At 60.7% G+C, this 21,014-nt stretch overlaps 1 protein-coding gene across 1 annotated transcript in view; it reads left to right on the forward strand.

Moving 5' to 3' along the window:
• Positions 1-3,113: 3,113 nt before the first annotated feature.
• RTN4RL1 (reticulon 4 receptor like 1) overlaps positions 3,114-21,014 on the forward strand; it is a 38,072-nt gene continuing 20,171 nt past the window's right edge. The window contains exon 1 of the mRNA XM_072978713.2: positions 3,114-4,163. Coding sequence (XP_072834814.2) covers positions 4,151-4,163 — 13 coding nt within the window. The 5' untranslated portion in view covers positions 3,114-4,150. The remainder of the gene's footprint in view (positions 4,164-21,014) is intronic.

A 21,014-nucleotide genomic window follows, 5' to 3' on the forward strand; every position in this document is an offset into this window, starting at 1 on the left:
TGGCAAAGAAATCCTGGCCGCCCCCAAGAAAGGGCCACGGGGCTGTCTGAGGCCCACCAGAGCAAAATTGTGGAGGGACAAGACGAACATCCCGGATCCACGAGGAAAGTGGACTTTCAGGACAGCTAAAGAGAACAGGACAGGGCTCTGCTTTTCCCAGACGGACTCTTTGCCCCACGATGTCCTTTTAGCTAAGAGTGAAAGTGAGAAGAAGAGCAGGGGAGAGAACCACAGAAGTCTAAAGACGTGGCTACTCCTTCCCCCCCTCCCCCTGTTTTTCAGCCACGAGGGCTGCGCTCCCTCCCAACGGGGATTTAAGGGTCCGTCCCACTTGGCTCTTAAGGATCCTTGCTCTAACAAGCCCAGTGTTTCCAAGGTGCCACGGAGAAAGCCACGTGCCCTGGGGCTCAGCCGGTGAGTGGGAATGGATGGGGCATACTCCCACGGAGGCCCTGGGTCTGTCACTCAGGACCCTGGAAAGGGCCCAAGTGCTTTTCTCCAGCTTTCAGGGGCGGGAAGCAGAGAGACGGAAAAAGCCGATTTCTAAACTCTCCCACTCTCGACTCTAAACTGGGTGGCGATTAATCCGGGACTCCCCAAGAAGGAGGAAATCACAGCCCCTCTCTTGTCGAGCTGATTCCTTTGGGAATGTGGTGATGCTTCTCACCAGGAGATTCTTGTCCCAACAGCCCTGCGGAGTAGCTCAGGTCACAAAAAGGGTGCAGCTGGCCTAGGGTGACCTTCAAGAGCAGGGAAGGGATTGGGACCCAGGGCTCCCGAGGGTCCATTTCAAATTGCAAGGCACCCGGAAGGATGGCTTTGCCGACTCAATGGGAAACGGGTGCAGTCCCGGAAAGGGGCACAATTGAGCCCAGACCCCCCCCCCTTTGAGTGCTGGGTTCTCCCAGCCATCAACATCCCCCACCCCTCCAAAAAAACACACACATACACACACACCCTTGCACCTTCTGCCTTGAGCTGATTTCTGTGGCCCAAAGGCCCTCCTTCCCCAGGAACGCGAGGGGGGGGGGGAACACGCAAAACAACACAGCGTGTGCTCAGCGCCTGGCAATCTGCTTGGCCCGAAGCTCAAAGGAGAACAGAAGGCGGATTTGTCATGTACCCACAGAAGCCGGGCAGGCGCCAAGAAGGGACCGGTGAGGAAAACACGCACACGCACACAGCCCACAAAAGCAGCCCACGGAAGAGCGGCAGGCTGCAGGGGTGGACAGGGAGTGACCGGGTGGGCGGCAAGATGGGGAGGTGGGGGGCTCGTCCCATATAAGAGGGTCTGCAGGGCACGTGGGACTCCTCCTGCCCCAAGCCCCTGCCTTGAGGAGGCACCAGAATCGAGGGGTGAATTATTAGCCAGAGGTGGGGGAACTTAACCGGGACCCTCCAAAGGCCTGGGGGTCTGCCCAGAGGACTTTGGAGCGGGCCCCCCCAGGAAGGAACACTCTGCCTGAGACTTTGGGGGTACAGCTGCCCCAAACAGACCCGCCAGGTGGTGCTCGCCAGAGTGAAAAGCCAGCCTTCCCCCCCCCTCGCCCGCCAGGGCCAGCACCACTTCTCACCAAGCCCACAAACAGCCAGTCCACCCGAAAGCTTCCCAGGAGCAGCGCTGAGAGCCAAGAGTCAACACCATCCCTTCCAATCCATCCTTCTCCGCTGTTGTCTCTCCTGCCGGCCTGCTTGCTGGAGAGGGCAAGGAAGCCCCCCCCCGCCGGCCTTAAAGCAGCCACAGCAGGGGCAGCAGAGACACATCTGGAAAAACCACAACTCCCCTCTCCACACACATACACACAGAGAGAGAGAGTGTGGGAGGGGCAGGGGGAAACAACCCCCAAGGCACCGCGGTCAGCCTCCATGAGTGGCCCGTGGGCATCATCCTGCAAGGGGGTGTGTGCTTCTGGGGGGGGGGGAAGAGCCTTGTGAGTTCAAGGGTGCTGGAGGAGGGACGGGAAAAACTCTCCACCGCCAGCGGTGAGGCCACGCACCCCTCCTCCTCCACGGGGGGGGGAAGAGTTTCCACCAGGCTCGACAGTGTCCCCTCCGTCTCCCCAGCCCATCCCACTCCACCAGCCGCCGCCCGACCCCCACAGCGTCCCTCCCGGGACAATTGGGGGACGTGGGGGGGGGTGTCCGGCGCCTCCCCAAAGGCCCCGGCCCCGAGGAGGAAGAAAGGAAGGAAGGACCGGGGCGTTCCTTCTTCTACGAGGGGACGGTTCGGAGCTCCGAAATGGGAACCGGAGCGAAGGGGGGGCAGAGGAAGGAGGGGAGCGAGGCAGCCACGCGGAGAAGCGGCGGGTGTTTCGGGAGCAGATGGGAAGCGAGGCAGCGGCAGGAGGAGGAGGAGGAGGAGGAGGGAAAGCTGTCACCGTCGGGATGGGGAGAAGGGCAGGATCGGGGCCTCTCCGCCCGGCTCGGGCCCCAAGCAGTCTTCGGGTGGGGGCTGCGGGGAAGTGCGGGAAACGGGACCCCCGCCTCGTAGCCTTTCCCTGGCGCGGACCGACCCTTGGGCTCTCCGGCTGCTACCTGGACGCCCAAGCGAAGGAGAAGAGCTTCCATGTCCAGGAGCAGTCTCCCTTGGGCCAGTCGCCTCCAGAGCAGCTCTTCCTCTGCCCAACCCCGTGGTTCGCCACACGTTCATACGTTCCCCAGGGGAGCGGGGGGGGCGAGGGAGGGACGGGGCAGGGCAGGGCGGAGGCCAGCACCCCCCCCCCGCACAGGAAGTTTGCCTCTCTCCCCCCCACTCACACAGACACACCCCGCGTGAGGCGCCCGGGGCTCTCCGGACCGGCTCCCACCTGGGAGGGCTCCCAGCTCCAAAGCTCAGAGGAGTTTTGCTCCCCAGCCCCGCCCGGACTACAAGACCCAGAATCCCCGTCTGGCAGGAGTGGGAGCGGCGGGGAGGCCAGGCCAGCGGCCGCCCGGTGGTCGAGGCCCTCGGGGGTCCCTTCCGGGCTCCCTCCGCCCGGGCCGGGGCAGCGGAGCCGCTCCCCGAGGGAGGGGAAGGGAGGGGAGGGGAGGGGAAGGGAGGGGTCCGCTCGCTCTCAGGTTGGTTGCCACGGCAATAAGGAGGGAGAGGGGCTCGCCGTCGTGTTGCCATGGCGACCGCGGCTGCCTGTCAAGCGCACCGGGCCCGCCCCTCCCGGACCCACCGGCGGAGGAGGTGGCGGCTGCGGACGAGGGCCAGGCAGGGCCGGGAGCCCCCCTCCCCTGCCCCCCCTCCCAGGACCCCTCCGGGCGCCCCCTCGCCCACCCCGCCGCCCCGGCGCCCGTTTCCTCCCGCGGAGGGCGAGGCGAGCGCAGCCCCCGAGGGTGGCCGCCCCGTCGAGGCTGCGGCGGTGCCCGCTCCCCCCGGCCCCGGAGCCCCTTGGAGCGGCCGGAAGGGGGGGCCTGCCTGGGACGCCCCCTGCCCTCGTCCCGGCCCGGCCGGAGCCGAGCCGCCGCCGCCGCCGCCCTTTCCCGGGGGAACCGGAGCGCCGCGAGGAGCCGGAGACTTTCATCAATTTCCCCTGCGAAGCGGGAGGAGGCGAGGCCGAGATTGAGAAAGAGAGAAAGAGAAAGCGAGCGGGCGGGCGGAGGGGAGGGGAGGGGAGGGAGGGAAGCGCAGGGCGGGGAGGCGGCGCGGGAGGGGGAGCCTCGCCCGGCCCAGCCCAGCCCGGCCCGGCCCAGCCCCGCCGCCGAATCGTCGCGGGCGCTGCTGCTGCTGCTGCGGGAGAGGCGCGGCAGAGGCGGAGGCAGCGAGCGGCGCACTCCTCCGAGGCGCCCTTCCCGGAGGGGCGGCGGCGGCGGCGGCGGCGGGCGCAGGAGCCTCGGAGCGGAGGAGGCAGCGGCTGCCCGTCCCCCCGCCCGCCTTCCCGAGGGGGCGTCTCCCCCCCTCAAAAGTCCGCCGAGCCGCCAGCCGCCAGCCAGGCGCGCCCGGCAGCCCCGGAGCCGCACCGCCACCAGCCGCCCGCCTGCCCGCTCGCCTCCCTGCCGGGCCAGCGATCCGCCGGCCGCGCGATGCGGCGGCTCCGTCCTCCGGCGAGCCCCTCTCGGACCGGCAGCAGTAGCATCAGCCGCCGCCGCCTCCTCAGTCCCCGAAGCCGCCGCCGCCGCCCGGTGTGAGCGCCGCTCGGGGACCCGCGGCCGCCGCGCCTTCAAGATGCTCGGCAAAGGTGAGTCCGCCGCGCCCGCCGGCCCGGGGAGCACGGGGGGGGGGGAGGAGGACGGGCGCCGCCGCCAAATTTTGCCCCGCTGCCCGGGGGGGGGGAGGGAGGGCGGTCTGGCGCAGGCGGGCGCGGACCGCAGCCTGGCCAACTTTCGCCGGCCCTCCGGGGAGAGCGGGTGCCGCGGAAGGAAGGTGCCGGGGCTGGCCCGGTGCGCTCCGCTCCTCTCGGCGGCTCCGCGGCGCGCAAGAGTGCCCGGCGGCCCGGGATTGGGGAGGAGGGAAGGCGGGGGCCTCGCTCCTGTCCCGCTCGGCCGCCTGTGCGTCCCCGCGGGACTTCCTCCCCGGACGGGGGCCAGCCCCCCCTGACCCCCCAGGGACGGTGAGGTAATGGGCGGACTGGCGCAGCGCCTCCTCGACGGGGCCGGAGCGAAAGAGCGCTTCTCCCGGGAGCGGGTGGGGGAAGGCAGAGGGGCCCCTCCTTCGAGGAGGAGGAAGCCGCCGGGGTTCGGCTGGGAAGGGAGCGCCGGGAGAGTTGCGGGGCGAGGCGAGGCGAGGCGAGGCGGATCCCGCTCTCCCTCCTCTCCCCGCAGCCAGCCTCGGTTCGCTTCGCCTTCCGTCTCGGAAGTGGAGCGGGTCCCTCCGGAGCGGCCAGAGGGCGCGGCGGCCACTTGGGGGGGGCGCGAAGGAGAAGGTGCCGCCTCGCCGGCTTCCCAAACAGCCCGTCGAGGGGGCTGTCCGGAGCCCCCCGCCCGTCCCGGAGATGGGGCGACCCCTGGCCCCGGTGCGCTTCTCCCGCGGCCAGAGACGGGGTGGAGGGGGGCTTCCCAAGGGGAGGCCGCAGGGCTCGCTCACGGGCGGGGGAGCTAACCGGAGACCAGGATCCCCCCCACCCCACCACGCTCCGGCCCCGATTCTTTCTGCGGAGAAGCGGAAACGAAGCGGGGGGCAGTCCTGGTCCAGGGAGAAAGATGGTGATGCGTCCGAGTAATTCTGCGCTGTATCCAATCCAAGAGGAATCAAACGCCTGGATAGAAATGCGCCGGACATTGGGGGGGGGCAAGAAAGTCCCCCTTCCTTTTTGGTCTCATTAAGCGAGTCAAGTGCTCAGCGCCCAAACGGGCTTTGTTAAGTGGCACCTTGATTAATTATTGAAAATCCTGTAGTTGTCTTTCATTAGGATTTATGTATCTGTACGCTGACCACAAAAATCAGCCCGTCGCAACCCTCTCTTCCCCCCCCCCGCAACCCCTCGGCGAAGTTAATGCGCCCCTGAATAATTCAGCAAGGTTGGGGGGGGGGACAGAAAAGCAGCGGGAACTTAAGAGACCCCAGCCTTCGAAATTGGGGAGGGGGAGAAAGTTGAACCGGCCGGGGGGGGGCTTGCCAGGTGTAAGATGGAAAAAAGAGAGAGCAGCTTTTCCGCCGCCGTTTTGCGCCTCCCCCCCCCCCGAAGGGGAAGGAGCCAGAAAAGGCTTCCAAAGTGACTCCCCAGCTCTGAAGAGGAGGTCGTTTCACCCCCTCCCTGCTTGAAACCCAGGCACTGGAGGTCAAGGGGGGGTAGGCCTGTTTTGAGTGCTGAGAGGGAGGATACAAAGGAGCCCCCCCCCTCTGGAGGGTGGAACTGCTCTGTCAAGGGGCTGCGGGGGGGGGCAGGGATCAGCGGGGGGGGCTTCTTGAGGTGCCCTTGTGCCTCTGGACAAACTCACCCATCTCTGTCTGAGGGCTGGAGGTCCTTGCTTTTGAGGAAGGGGGGCTACTCTGCTCCCCCCCCCCCCGACCAGTGCCTCTCCCTGTCTCTAGAAAGAAAAGAAATAGAGCACAAGCAAGGCTGGGCCTGGGTTCAAGGCCTTTGCAGAGTGAATAGTTCCAGATGACGGGAGGAATCCAGCCGGGTTGTGAATTGGTATGTGTGACGGGTGGAGGGCCCTTAAAACCTCTTGACTTGTTGTATGGGGCAGGATACGGCCCTTCGCGCTGCCTCGGTTTCCATTTGGTGGAGGAATTCGTTTCAGTTTTGCAACAGCCCCAGAGCCCCTCCTGTGCAGGGCGAATGCATCAAGAATGGCCAACTGGAGGGATTGGGGCCACACACAACACAACACCCACACCCCACTATTGAGCCAAGGGGTCGTGAAAGGGCACCAGCCTCTGTAAGGCTCCCCCACTTCCGTAAAAAAGAGCCCCAGCAGCTACACAGCCCCACCTGACTGGCTGCCGCACTCCAGATGTTGTGGGACTACAAGTCCCATGATACCTCACCCCTGCCTGTGCTGGCTAGGGCTGATGGGAGTCGTTGCCTGGCCAAAGCTCCACACACCTGCCCGCAGGAAGAGCCTAGAAGTAAAAGGAGCCAGAACTGAGAAAAACTACATCCTTGGGGGGCTGCCAGGTCCCACGGAAGGGCCTAGAAATCTCCCGGCGCGTGCGAAGGGAGATCCCCGTGGGCCAAGAGGTGGCTGCCCATCATCTTCTGCCTCCTGCCTTTGGTGGAAAAGACGAGGGGTCAACAGGAGACCCAGAGTGCGAGGGGCTCCCATGGGGACATCTAGTCCAACCTCCTGGCCGCCACCCCCCTCCCATGCCTAGAAATGAGGGGAGACCCTTGGTCTTAGGAGGCAGAATCCCTCTCAGTGGCTCCTTGGGACGTCCTGGTCCTTTCTCGCCTCTTTCTGCCTCCCTTCCTCTATTCAATCCGTAAAATAGGAATTAAGGCTTGCTTAATGGGGAGGGCTGGAGACAGACTTCAGAAGGGGGGGAGACGAAGCCTTGGAAACCTGGGCAGAGAGATCTTGGGGATTTGAAAGCAGGGTAGCAGGAATGTGGGGAGAGAGAGCATGCGGGGGGGGGGGTGTCCAGGCTTTCTCTGTGTCCGTCCCCAGGATGGGGGGGGGGTTATCTCCTGCCCCCTCCCAATCACCGAGAGATCCCCTGCCTCTTCCTCCTCCCAGAGTCTTCTGCTGGTCCTTGAAGCCTTCCACTCCCCCCCCCACCCTTTAGGCCTTTGCCTTCTGTTTGATATTCTGTGCCCCTCTCTGGCATTTAGGCCTTTTCATCCTTGGCTGCGCCCAGGTGGGAGGGGGGGCAGGGGAAGGGAGGGGGTTGAGATGATGCCCTGATTGATTTTCATTACAAGAGTGTGTGTTTGGTTTTGACTTTTTTTTTTTTCTCCTGGTGGGGGAAAAGTGATTTAACATGACTGGAAAGCCTCTCTCTGGGGCATGTGGGGTGGGAGCAGGGCCAAGAGAAGGGTAACAAGGGGACCCTTGGGTGGGAGGGGTAAGGGGTGCCCTTTGGCACTGCTCCCCTCCACCCCATTTCCATCAAGCCACCCCACGGAAGCATTCTTAAGGGGAGGAAAGGTTTTCCAGCCACCTGGCTCGCTCACCCACCCACCCCACCAGGGATCCAGATCTGGGGCCCGGATCCCTGAGTGCCTGGATTATTTTAACCCCTTGTCTGACAGGGCCGGTGCCTGCACCGCCTGCCCCGTCTAAAGATACTTGGGAGCCATCATCCATTCACTTGGCTGTCCCCTTCATGGGTGGCAGCAGCCCAGGACATCATCCTCCAACCATCCCTTCTACCTCTCAGCCTCGCTCAGGCCAAGCAGGATGTATTCAACCTTTAAGGCGCCTCCACAAGATCTCCTGAGGGGGACCCTTCCCTGAGCTCTTCTCTTGGAATGCAAGGTCGTTGGGGTGCTTTGCAATTGAATATAGGCCATTAAGGGCCATTAACCGCACAAAAGATCCTTCCTAACCAGGGAACAGAACAGAGGTTGTTGCTAAGAGATCTAAACAGATTGCAGTTTTTGGACTCTGGAGGAGGTTGCGTGGAGGTTAGATTCTGCTGTTGGGGAATAACCCCAGATTTTGGGGTGCAGGAGCCCTCTCTCTGGGCTTTGCCCCCTGGAAACAGAATCGCAGGCAGGGGAGGTACTGCGGTGTGGGGAGGGGGAACCCCAGGCCTTCGCATCCAGTCCCTGCAGGAGAGCTAGTTAGCCACTGGCTTTAATCCAGATTAAAGGGTTCACAAATCTGAGAGCGAGTTCTGAGTTAAAGAGATGCCTGCAAACGGTGTAATCCTGTTCACATGGTTAGTTAATCCAGATTAACTCCCTTGTGCAGAGGGTGGGGGGTGTCTAGCAGCTAGTACTCCTGACAGCCTAGTTTGTAAGGGGGGGAAAGAGGGAGGGAGCTGCTCTGCCCCTCTTTTTGGGAGGGGAGGGGAGGCTTCCACCCCACCTCTTGGCCCTCCAAGGCAAAAAGAGTCATAAAACACAGAAGGAGCAACTCAGAGCAGCTGGGGGGGAGGCAGGCAGGAGGGATGGGAGAAGGAGGAGAAGGTTGCTTCAAGGTCAAAGAAGGAGACTAGGGTCTGGCCAGGAGCTCCCCCCCCCCCCGTGCCATCCATCTCAAGAGCCCCCTGGCCAAGGAGGGACCCCTTGACTTCCACCCTCCTTCGCTGCTCTGCTTGCTCGCTCTCGCTCTCTCCCTCTCTCTCTCTCTCCGGATCTGCTAAAAGGCTTCTGGGCTGTTTGGGAAGCAGAATGAAATTAACTTATATTCACGCTGTTACTCGGCTAATGCACGGAGCGCAGGCTGGGAACACAGCCAGCTGGATCCGGGGCTGGGGTGGGCGAAGGGCGGCCAGAAGGAGAGGTGGGCCAGAAGATGGCCTGGCTTTCCAATGGGTTGCCCACACCCACGGGCGAGAAACCCTCCCCCAGGCCTTCCCTAGGAGGTGCCTCTCCCCAGCGATGGGCGGAGAAGGGGGTGGATGCCAAAGGCCAGCTGCGAAACCCCAGAGATAATGCCCGGGGCCCACCGGAAGGCTCCTGAAGGAGGGACCGGGCGCCAAATCTGTCTGCCCGCTTCGGAGGCCCCCCCCCGAGCCCCCTCTGCTTCACCAGGAAAGGTTCTTCCAAAAAGGCACTGCATGGGCCAAGAAGGGGGCGGGTGGGCTTGACATACCCCACCCGATGTTCAAGGGTTGGGGTTCGCGTGATGCCAGCCACGCTATCTCGGGGGGGGGAGGGTGGGCTGCGGCTCCGGGCTTCCCCCAGAGTAGCCGGGCCCCAGGAAGGTAGGAAAGCTTGAGCCACCAAAGGTAAAATCCAGATGGAGACCCAGGATGTTCCCCCTTCTGCGTTAACCGTTAACCGTTAACCTCACCATCTAGTTGACCGGGAGACAACACCAGCAGACGAATGAATGCATTATCATGTTAACAAGGTTGTTTGTAATTTGAGATGCCGGACTAGGATTTTCTAAAAGGAATGGGTTGGAGCCAGGTGTGGGGGGGGAATCTGGCCGGGAGAGGAGTAGCCTTAGTTCCTTTGTTCTTGGCAGAGAGGTAGGGGAAGCTCCTCTTGGGGGTAAAGATGTGGGGAAGCGGGGGGGGGGGAATGACCTGCACAGGCAAAGTCACCCCCCCCCCCCGTGGCCACCAGCTTAGCTGGAAAGAGGGCTCCTCAAAGTAGTCCTTGGAAAAATAAATACCCCCCCCCTCAGATTAATGTCAAGAAATAATCTTTCAGTATCTTAAAGAAATAAATTTCATCTGGCTTTGGTAGCCGTCAGTAATCCACCCAGGCCGATGGCAGGGGAAGGTTGTTAATCCTAAACCTATCATTGTTGTTGCTGCCAGAGGCTCGCGGGCTCTCCAGCCCCCACCCCACCCCCACCCCCGAAAGGGGATCCGTCTCTTTCAGGAGCTTTGAGTCCTCTTGGTTGGCTGTCCTGATCTGGCCCACCGAGATCACTGTTTGCAGTTCATGGGGTGGGGGGGCAGCAGGGCACAGGCCTTAGTGAATCCGCCTGGCCACCCCTGGGCCTTTGGGCCCTGATTCTGGGAGACCTGAGGCCGGTTCTCCTTTGCCCCCTCGGAGGCGGAAGGCTGGGTCCTTGATCATGGCTCAAAGACCGTAAATCTCGCCAGGAAGAACCAGTGGCCTCCCTGCCACCTGATTCAGACAGCAGTGTGATAGCAAGACCAAGAACCCCATTGCCTCTTTTAAGTTGCAAGGAGGAATTACACTCTCTCTCTCACACACACACACACACAAGCAGAAGCATCCCGGAATACAAGGGGTGTGGTCCCTACTGGAGAAAGGATTCAATCCTGCATGGGGAGAGGCAGGGATTGCAGAGGGGGGCACGAGGCTGGCAGGAACCCCCTCCCACTCTGCCAGACCACCTCAGGTTTGTTTGTTCTTAAATCAGGGCAATGGTTGTGCACACCTTGCACAGGGCACACCCTTACACCACAGCAAAGCGCCTTTCCCAGTCTTCAAAAAATGTGTGAGAGTGGACACCAAGCCCCCCACCGAAGGGATGAAGGCTGGAGGAGGGTCTCCCACCAGGACAAGACTCTGGGTAGACCATCTGGAAATCACTGACTAGATAGGCTATGAAGCAAAGTGGGAAGATCAAAGAATAATCTAGCGAAATGGGGCTCCTTGGATACCAGACAAATTTTCTGTGGCTGTGGAGAAATTCAATCAATGGAGCACTTTGGTGCATGCAATTTATGCTCCCCCCACCAAAGAATATCCAGCGAAAGGCTGAGGCCCTGCTGTTGAAGGAGCCCCCCGTCTGGTCCGAAAGAGTCTAATCCCTTTAACGTTTTTAAGTTGTTTTGAATTTTACCTACATCCCGTAGACACCCATAATTTGAAATTGTGCAAACGCTCTGATACGAATCAAGAAAGAAGAAATGTGTGATCCTCTTTCCCTGGAGGAATTTCCTCTGGCGCCTCCTTGTCACCGTCCTCCCGAGAGAGAGAGAGAGAGAGAGAGAGAGAGAGACGGGCGCTTCGGTTTCGCTTTCCCCGTAGCAATTATAGAATTATTTAACTGCTATTATCTGTGAGGCTGGATTTGAATGACGGTGGAGCGTTTGGCCTTTCTTCTTATTTTGTTTGGCAGCTTGATTGTTTCCCCGGCTTTCCGGGTGTGCATCTCGCCCGTGGATGCGGCTCTTCTTCTTCTGAGTTGCTTTGAATAATTCACTTTAGAAAATCGGCTCATATGCTGATCGTAAATAAACAAAGCGTAGGAATATATTTGGGGTTCTGCCCACCTTTTCCATCCCGAGAGATCCTCTCGGCGCAATATTCGTACCAGGGAGTGTCTGCCGATAAAGCAGCCACCCTGCCCACCGAGCCAGCCTTCCCCCTGATGGCCGTGATCAGAGGGACGGGCCGCGGCGCGAAGGGACTGCCCCCCCGGGGGGCTGGAGGGAGCCGAGGAGCACCTCCGAAAGGTTTCCCTTTGTAACCAGCTCTGGGTCACAGGCTGAGCATCCTTCTCCCCCCCCTCCACATCACCTTGACCACTTTTTCCCATCCTTGATGCAAGGATGGGAAAGACACTCTGTGTGTGTGTGTGTGTGTGTGTGAGAGAGAGAGAGAGAGAGAGGAGGCCAGGCCCCTGCTTCAAAGTTAGGGGCACACAGTCCTCCCCCCTCCTGTGCGACCCATGTGTGCAGTGGCCAGAGGGCAAAGGAGTGTGTGTGCAAGGGGTAGAGGAGGTTGGGGGGGTGGCAGAGCTCCCCCCCCTTCCCAGGACACGCCAGGACATCAGGGCCGGCACGTCTCTTGCGGTGGCACGGGGCTGCGCGGCCACGCCACCAGCTGTCCAGAGAGGAGGTCACGCTGGTCTCCGGCTCCGGAGGCCTCCCTGTGGCCTCCAGTTTTCTGAGCTTTAAGACGCCGCCGACGCCTTCCAGCTGGGATTTGCCTGTTTTTTTGGAGGGATTTTTTTTTTTTGGAAGGCTTCGCTTTCCGCTCCACGAACAGGGACAGATGTGCCGGTTTAGGGACTTTAGAGCTTTGTTTGGTGTAATTTAAAGGTTGGATTTGTTTAGCTTGCTTTTGGAAAAAGGAGGGCCAAGGGCTGGATGGAAAACAAAGCCCATAAAAGGGCCATTAGGACGTTTCTGTCACCCAAGGCTGGTGGTTGGAAAGAACATTTTAAAAAGAGAAGAGGCCAAAAAAGAAAAAGGGAAATCGCACTGGGGGAGGGTCTGTGGTTATTCCTGGGAGACTGTCCTGTGTGGCTGTGTGGCTCAGTGGTCAGAGCCCCTGCTTGCCACAAAGGAGTCTTCATCCCCCCCCCCCGTCCCCGCTGGCAGGAACAGAGCCTTAACTTGGAAGAGCAGCTGCTGTCCGTCAGAGCTGGCCATAGTGAACCCAAAGAGCCCCCCCTTGGCGTGCCTTCCCTCTGAGGTCTCCCCCACCCCACCCTTGTGTTTGGGGGGCACGTGAGGGCAGGATGGGGGTGGGTGGGCTTCCAGATTGCCTTGGAAAGGAACACGGGAGAAACGTTGTAAAGATCAAGGGAGCGCCTCCTCCTGGCCTGCCTCCCGGGGGCCCAAAGAGGCATGTTTTCCCCACTTCTGCACGCCCCCCCATACACACACGCACGCAGACACACGCACGCAGGCACAGCCTTCTCCCCCTGCGTCAGCCGGTCTGCCGGTTTGGGTTGCGGATCCAGCTTTGACGCCTCCTAATGAGCCTCCCGCTCTCTAACCGGCTTCACTCTGGTGTGAATTTAAAGCAGATCGAATTTGCTGAGAGCAGGGAAATTGGGGAGGGGGGAGCAGAAAACAAAGCGAGGGGGTATCCTGTCATCTATGGGAGGGGGGACTGAATAGAAGATCAGTGGCATTTGGAAAGGTGGTGTGTCTGTGTCTGTTGGGGGGGGTGTGAGACTTCGTTGTGGTCTGTCCTGGAAACAGGGAGAGGCCTTGGGGGGGGGGGGAAATGCATGGACTTTAGAGGAGGCCCCTTGGTGTCCAGTGTTTGATCTTCCACAGAGGAGAAGCAGGGTCTGTTCAGAGTTTTAAGGCCAACCCACCCTCCCACCCCCCAGTTCCATACTCCTCTCTGGGTGCATCTTACCAGGAGGCAGGAGTAAGCAAGCTGGGTGGCCAGGATGTGATGCTGGCCTTCCTCCTGCTTCCTCACGGGTCTTCTGGATCACAGTGGCCCCTCCTGAAAGGGGGGGCATGCTGGTTTTCATGGGGATGGCAGGGGGGGCAGAAGCTCTTTTTGGGGTGGGGGGAAGGGTGGGTTGCCCTCCAGCCCAGGCTACTTGGGGGCCACACAAGTAGGAGAGCAAAGCATCGGGTGCAGGACATCCGGAGGCGGGGGCCCCTCTGGTTGGCCAAACACTGGGGCCCCCACCTACCAGACCCACCCACCCCCATTGCCATGTCCGTGATGGCATCCAGGGGCTGAGCACCCTCTCCCTGTGCCTTTGACCCCAAAACCTCACGGCCTCGCAGGAAGGGTGGGGCCTTTGAGACAGCGGTGGACCTCATGCCCCTTTGCCCAGCACAGGAATAGCCTCGTCTCCCCGATTCCCTTCCCTCCCCAAGCACCCCCCAGCCACCTCCCCGTCCTCCGAATCAGCCCCGTCATGCAGCTCCCGCTCACTTTTTTCCTTCCCACCCTCCCCAAAATCCCAGAAGGATCTAAGGCGGGTTGGCGTTTGCTCGCTGGAGGGCTCCGCAGGCACGCGTCTCTGGGAGGAAGCACCATTTTGCTGCTGAAGGGGGGGGGGAGAGATGGGTGAGGCCCCATCGCCAGTCCCAAGTAGGCAGAGAACATGACACCGAGGCAGGTCTCCTTGCGACGGTGGGTCTACTCTGCTTGAGACTCTTCGTGGGATAAAGCGTGGATCTGTTTAAGGTTAACACATCTAAAAACAAGCATCTGTGGCTGTCTAGATATTCGCCTGGTGCCAAGGGCCGGGCACCCGGTGCCTCCCTCGCTGGCTGCTCTCGGGCTGGCCCTTTGGTGGCCATCCTCATCCATGGATAAGCCCTATCCCCCCCCCCGGAGGACCAACCCTGCAGGCCCACTGCTTCTGTGCATGGCCAGGAGGTGCCTTCTGTCTCGGCCTCCGTGAGGGCCCTGCCTCTCTCTCTCTCTCTCTCTCTTGGCCCCCCCTTTGCATTTCCAGGTGGGACCACTTTCCTTTCCCGACTTCTCTTCCTCCCCCACCCCACCCCGTCCACTGGGACTCATCCTCTTAGGCTTCAGAGCAGGGGAAGAAGAGGAAAGGGAAGGGGAGTCCATTAACACCTCCTCCCCCTTTCTTTTCTGGGGGGGGGCTGTCCCACCCCCACCACAAGGTTTGTGGGGCTGCTTCTGACCCCCACCCCCAAATCTACAGGGGTCCTCTCCTTTGATGCTCAACAATATCATTTCTCTTTTTCCTCCTGGCTTGGGGGGGGGGACTGGAGCGGCCAGGAATTGTGTGTGTGTGTGTGTGTGTGTGTGTGTGTGTTGCTTTTAACCCACCCCAGCTGACTCCACAGCACCTTCCGTAACCTGCCCTGCCAATTATAACTGGGGGGGGGGAAGAGAGTGAAATTGGAAAGGAAAAAAATAGATGATGCCCAACACACCACTGGCAGCCGCCCGATGCCTCCGCCAGGAGGGCCCCGGCTGCCGTGCTCCCTATTTTTTAAATAATTGAGGGTAATAAATATGTATTCCTTTCTCTCTCTTCCCCCCCCCCCGCAACCCTCTGCAGCTTGTCAGCTGCCTGCGCCTCTCCTCTGATCAGTCCGCATCTTCCTTGAGTGGGGAGGGGGGGGGAGTCCTTTAAGCAAAAAGGATTAAAGCAGGAAAGTAGGTCTCCCGGCTGGGACTTGGCTCTTTCCTTCCTTCCTTCCTTCCTTCCTGCAAGGAGACGCCCATTTGGGGTGGGGAGCCCGAGCGCCTGGGTTTGGGGGCCAGGGAGGCAGCCACGGATGGGGGGGCTTGGGGGGGGTCTTGTCTGGCTGTGGTCTGAGGGGAACCCACCCGGCCGTCCTTTCTGAACCGCCTCTGCTGGGAGGAAGGGAGGCATCGGGAAGGAGGGGAACGAAGGCAGACCTTGGGCACAAGCTTCTTCCTCTCCTTCAATGTCATTTGGGGGGGGGGAGAGAGAGAAGGGACAGAAGCAGGGCAGGAGGCATGGCAGTGGGGGGGGGGAGAGGAATCCCTTTCTGGACTACAATTCCCAGCCTTCCCATCAGCATGGCTTTGCTGAAGGTGGGAATCTGGGCCACGGGCCTCTCCTTCTGCTTCTTCCCAGGTCTCGGGAATCTCCTGCTCACTCGGCAATCCATTCAGAAGGAAGAAGGGCCCAGAGGTAGCTGTGGCCCACTTTGGTTTTTTTCCAGACAAGCGGGTGGAAGAAGCTCCATCCTGCTCTGAACCTGGGCTGCTTTGAGCTTCACAGCCCCCCCCATTGGAGTCTCAGAGCCCCCCCTCCCCTGCCCTCCCCTGCCCTGTTAAGCACCCCTCCTTGGCCCGAAGCTCGGTTTGGGGCAGTCCGAGGGAAGGGAGCGCTCGTGGCCTCCCCGAAGCCCAGTTGAAGGAGCCCCTCGGCAAGCCGGCGAGCTTCCTCCGTCACGGCCCGCCTGGGGAGGGAGGGAGGCCTCTTGTCCTGACCCAAAGGAGGGTGGCCGCGGGGGGGGGGGGGATAGACAGCCAGGGTCCTGTGCCGCCAGGAAGGATTTGGTTGGCCACCCCCTTCCGGGACCTTTGGGGGGGGGAAATGGACTACAGCCCACGGGAGCTCATTCCAGATAAAGCAAACGAGATTGTAAGGTGCTACAAGAGTCTCAGGTGGGATGGGGAGGGGGGGGCTTGTTGCAAGATCTTACCAGCTTCCATATATATAATTTCCATGTGTATATATATGGAAATTAGTAAAATACTGTGGCAAAAAAAGGAGGCCACCTTTCCATCTTGTTTTATCCCTCTCTCCCCCCCCCAATACATGCACAAACACCCCATCAAGACAGAAGGGTGTTTGTGTGGAAGTACATCTCCTGTCCCCCTTCTCTCCTAATGGGAGGGGTTGGTATGCATGTGTGCGGGAGGGGGGAATACAACAAGATGGAACCAGGTGGCCTCCTCCTGAGCAGAGGACGTTTCCTCAAGGGGGGGGCAAGGGGTCCTGAGTGCCCCCCCCGTGGTACTCGGGCAGAACCTGTTGCCATTTCTTCGTAGCCCTCCTCCCCCCTCCCCTCCCCGGTTTCTGGGGTTGCTTTTAGGTTTAAATATTTCATGGGCCTTCCCATTGTGCTCTCTCCCTGTGTGGAGCTGAGGGCACATGGAGTGCCGTTTGGCAGAGGAGAAGAAGGGGCTTATAAATAAATCCACCGGCAGCCAGTTTCGGACCGGCCTCGGAGTCCTGGCGAGGGGGTGTCGTGGAAAGAGAGGAGCCGGTTCCCTGCGCCCAGAACCCCAAAAGCCGCTCCTCCCGTCCCTTCAGCCAAAGGAGATTTGCATGGGAACAAGACTGGTTCCCGGGGTCCCTTCTGCACCTGGTGTGGACAGAGCGGGGTGCTTTTTTCCGGCTCTGGCTGCTGGGCAACTGGGCCCCGCTCCCCCTCGCATGCGCCCGCGGCCACGGCGGTGGGTGCCAAGCAGCCGCCCTGATCAAACAGGTCCAGGGTCTCCCAGAAGAGGCCGAGCGACAAGCAGGGCGAGGGACCGCCTGTCGTGGCTCCGTCCGGGAGACAAAATTGGGGATAGGGCTGAGGGTGCCCCCCGGGGGGGCTACTTTTAGCCCTTCTGCTCTTTCCCAGTCAAGCTAAGCAGAGCTGGCCTTATTCACGGAGGGGCTCGCCCCGCCCGGGCACGATGGCCACCCTTTTATTCCGGAGAGCGCACATGTTCCCCTCTCTGGAGTGAAGGTAGAGCTGATCTGTCCATGTTTTTATCCTTGCATCTGACAAGATGGGCTCTTTGCTCAGCAACGAGGGCAGAGCCTCACAATCAGCCCCCCCCCAGGGGGGATTCTTGAATCTGCCACCCCCATCCCCCAAAAAAGTCCACTTTCTAAAGCAGAAACACTTTATTACAGCAACGCTGTGCCATTAAGAGGGGAAGGGCTGAGGTTTTATCTTGTGCAGCATTTCCCCCCCCCCTTGCGGGCAGACAAGCCGACATTCCTGCAGGGCAGGCCACGGGATCCGGTCCACGGATCAGGCGCTTTCTGTCCTGCTGAGGTGCAGATGGAGATCCCCCTTCCCCCACCCCCACCCCAGCTTGTGGGGAGGAGAGAGGCTGCCCCACTCCTGCCACAGGGAGGGGGCAGGGGGCCCCTCCTCCCCTCAGCACGCCTGCCTGCCTGCCTGCCCCACTGCTCTCCCGGCCCCCTCCCTGGCTGGCTGGGCTCTGATCGATCGCGCAGGGAAGCGGCACAACACAACAAGGTGAATATTTCATAGGGTTGAGGAGCAGCGCCTGCTCCCTCCGCCCTCCCCCTCCCCCCCACCTCGTCTCCTCTGGCAGCCACAGAAGCCTCATCCCAGCACCAGCAGCAGCAGCAGCAGCAGCAGCGCCTCTGATGCTGATGCTGATGCTGCAAGGAGACAGGCCACCCGAGGGGAGGGAGGCCTTGGCTCCCCCTCTCAAGGGCCAGCATCCCTGGCCTGGCCCAGGCCTGCCGTGGCTGGACACCCCCCCCAACCCCTCTCCTGCTTCCCCCTCCCCTTCTCTCTTCCTCCCGGCCCCCCTCCTCCTCCCCCTCTGACCCTGGCACTGGCTCGCTCTCTTGGGCTTCCCTTCCGCATCAGAGAGAGAGAGAGAGAGAGAGAAGCAGCCTCTCCGCTCGCTCGCTCGGGTTCAAAACCTTTCCCTGCAAATGGCTTCTTGCACTTCAGGGACTCCTCCTTCGGCTCAGAGACGCATCCGCGGCAAGCGAGCCGAGCGCAGGCCAGGCCAGGCCGACCTCTTGGCCCGGCCACCGCTCACCGGAGCAGAGAATCGGCTGGGCTGCAAAGGACGGGCGGGTGGGGGTGGGGAGAAGGCCGGCAACTGGATTTGGGGGCCCGACCCCCCTGCTCTCTTCCTTTCTTCCCCCCTTTCTTGCCTCTGCTCTCAGTCCTCAGCCCTTCACTCAACAGGGCCTACCTTGCAAGGGTGTTGCTGTGGGGAGAATTGAGGGCGTTCAGGGACCACACCAGCCCCCTGCCTTCGGGCATCCCCTACCGTGGGCCACCTTGGAGACGCAGGGGAGGCCCAGTATCGTGGGGCGCCGGCTCTCCTTGCAAGGAGCGGTGGAGTCAGGGTCTGCCAACCTCAGGCAGAGGGTCACTGTTTCCCCGGGGGGGGGGGGGGAGACAAGGCGGGGGGGCAGATGCGCAGGGAAGGATCGCGGCTGTCCTTTCTGCTTTTGGCGCCTGCTTCTCCTGTGGCCGTCATTGATCCTCTCTCTCTCTTGCTCTCGTCCTCGGGAAGGGCGCCAAGCGCTCCATTTTCGCTTCTCAGGCGGCTCCTGCCCGGGGGAGGCAGGGCAGTGGAGGGGGGGGGACTGGAGCAGGAAGTCCTGGGTGGCAGTGGTGACAATGGGTTGGGGGCACAGCTGAGGAGTCTGGCTAGTCAACTCTCCTGCTTGGGGGGGGGCTCCGCCTTGGTGGGTGCCTCCAGTCCCCATGGTGTCGCAGGTGGTCCCGATCCAGCGAGTTCCTTCTTCCCTCCTGCATCAGAGTCCTAGGCTGTTGGACGTGGTTTGGGGACACTTTGCAGGGGTCACCCTTGTGGGGGGGGGGAAGAAAAGCACTTCTCAATGTCTGCTCCCGAGCTGTGGAACTCCCTGCCACTGGAGGCTGGTCCATCCTTCTGCCAGCAGGCTGGGAGCTTTTGAAATTTTTATTCAGGCAGGCCTTTGGCATCCAAGTTGCCTATCACTAGCGAGCCGCCCGTGGGGTGGAGACCTCCGTTTTGTTGCTCACTTTTTGTGTTTACGGGTGTGTTTCCGTTGTGTTTTAAACTGGCTACAGTTCAGCCGTGTTTGTCGTATTTCAGTGCAACTATTTCGTGCAGGAGCGCGGCTGGTCCTGCCACTTGCCAAGGGGCCGTCCCGGTGGGAAGAGCTCAGCCTTGGGAGGAGAGTTTGGAGCCAGGCCTCCGGAAGGAAAGTGCCTTTCCATGGCCGACATCGACCAGAATCCCCCCTACCTGGTTTCTGGGGGGGGGGGGGGTCAGGCCAGGAAAAGAACTTGCCTGAGCTTTTGCTCCCTGGCCCACCAGCATTTTCCCAGCCGTCAGGGTGTGTGTGTGTGTGTGTGTGTGAATATGCAGCGATGGTGGCGAAAGGGGGGGGGGAGGCGTGTAGCTTTATGAATCGTGCCTGACAGCTGCAGGCTGACAGCATTATGGAAGTTTTTTTGTGGCTGCATTAAAGGGGCGAACGGGGGGGGGCGGGCAAAATATACAGTTGACATGTGGATTGTTTTTCTTCTTCTTCTTTTTTTTTTGGAAACAATTTCAGATCTGATATCTTTGGCAGATTGAGTTTGTAACCAGCTTTATTGTTTAAGCCTGCTGGGATTCCATCAAAAGTGTCTGCTGTTTACCCAGAGCCTTTTCATTGGAGAAAACGGCAGCAAACAGACCTGCCGTTTCGATCTGATATTTCACGACCGTTTTGTTCCGGGGGAATTTAAGCGCTTCTGGGATGTGGGGAAGACAAAGGCCGGACAGCCGCCCCCCCCCCGCCCACCGGCTCCTCTGTCCAGGCTGTGGGGAATTCCCAACCCTGTGAACAGGGGAAGAAGGCTTAAGTATCTGTGGAGCCAGAGGTGCGCATTTGTGCATGTGTGTGTGTGTGTGCATTTGTCTCAAGTGTGGCCTCTTCTCTGGCGAGGCGTAAAGAAAAGGAAGACAGAGAGAGCTGGGGTTGATCTCTTCCTATGTTCCCCCCCAAAAAAAAATCTCCCCATCTTGGCCAAGTCCTGACTGGGAAGAATCTTCTGTGGATTAAAGGCTTGGGATGAGGATGGGGGAGCTGGCATGATGGGCACAGAGCTGGCATGATGATGGGTATGCCGGGCCTTCCGCTGGGGGCCAGGGAGCACAAGGCAGGGCACATTGCTCGGTGCGAAAACCAGGAAGAGTCTTTCCGGCACGTCAGAGACGTTGAGGTGTTCTCTGTGCCAGACGTTGGCAGGACTGCTGCCAGTTCACGTCTTCAGGTGGGCCCTGAAGCTGCTGCCAGCCGGGGGTAAATAGCTAATCCATGGGGCGTCATGAGGCTCTTTGTGTTTATGGGGGGGGGGAGGTTTGCTTTAAGAAGGAAGCATCCAATGGGGGGGGCCTTGAAGGCCAGGCAGGAGGGCAGAGGGACACCATTGCTGAGCCCCCCCCCCCCCACATCGACTCCAGGGCTAGCAAAAGTCTGGACCAGGAAGAGCAGAGACCTCCCCCCCATGGACTGCTCTAGGAGGCGGCCCCCTCTCCTATAGGGCAGGGGACCGTGCCTCCCCAAACAAGGTTCCCCCTTTCCCTGGGGTTGGGAGACCCTGGCTGTCCCCTCTCAGTGTTCATCAAGGGTTGCTTCGCCCAAGACGAAGGGAGCCCAGAGGACGCTGAGCCTTGGGAACAACAGGGGAAGGGGGACAGGAGGGCCCTCCCGGAGAAGGAGCAGGGAAGCCTGGCCTTTGGGGGTTGCAAAGCCCAGGGCCCGAAAACCGTGGGCCCAAGTTCACCAGAAAGGAGATCCCAGCTGAACAGGAGGAGGGACGCTGGCCCGAGAAGGCGGTGGCGGAGTCCCTTTTGCCGGAAGGTTTCATTTATTTATTTATTTATTTATTTATTTATTCATTCATTCATTCATTCATTCATTCATTCATTCATTCATTCATTCATTTATACCCCGCCCCTCTAGACCATGTCTACTCGGGGCGGTTTCAAGCAGGGGGTGTCAAAGGCCTGTCCGGTGTCGGGGCCACAGCAGGGAGAGTGGTGCCACAGGCTCCGCCACGGGGCCCAATCCTCCAGGACGCCCTCCACGGGGCACGAGGGCTCCCCTCTCCTTGGGGGCTGCGTTTGCTCCTGGCC

The sequence above is a fragment of the Pogona vitticeps genome, chromosome 7 (assembly GCF_051106095.1).
Source record: "Pogona vitticeps strain Pit_001003342236 chromosome 7, PviZW2.1, whole genome shotgun sequence".
Classification (NCBI taxonomy): domain Eukaryota; kingdom Metazoa; phylum Chordata; class Lepidosauria; order Squamata; family Agamidae; genus Pogona; species Pogona vitticeps.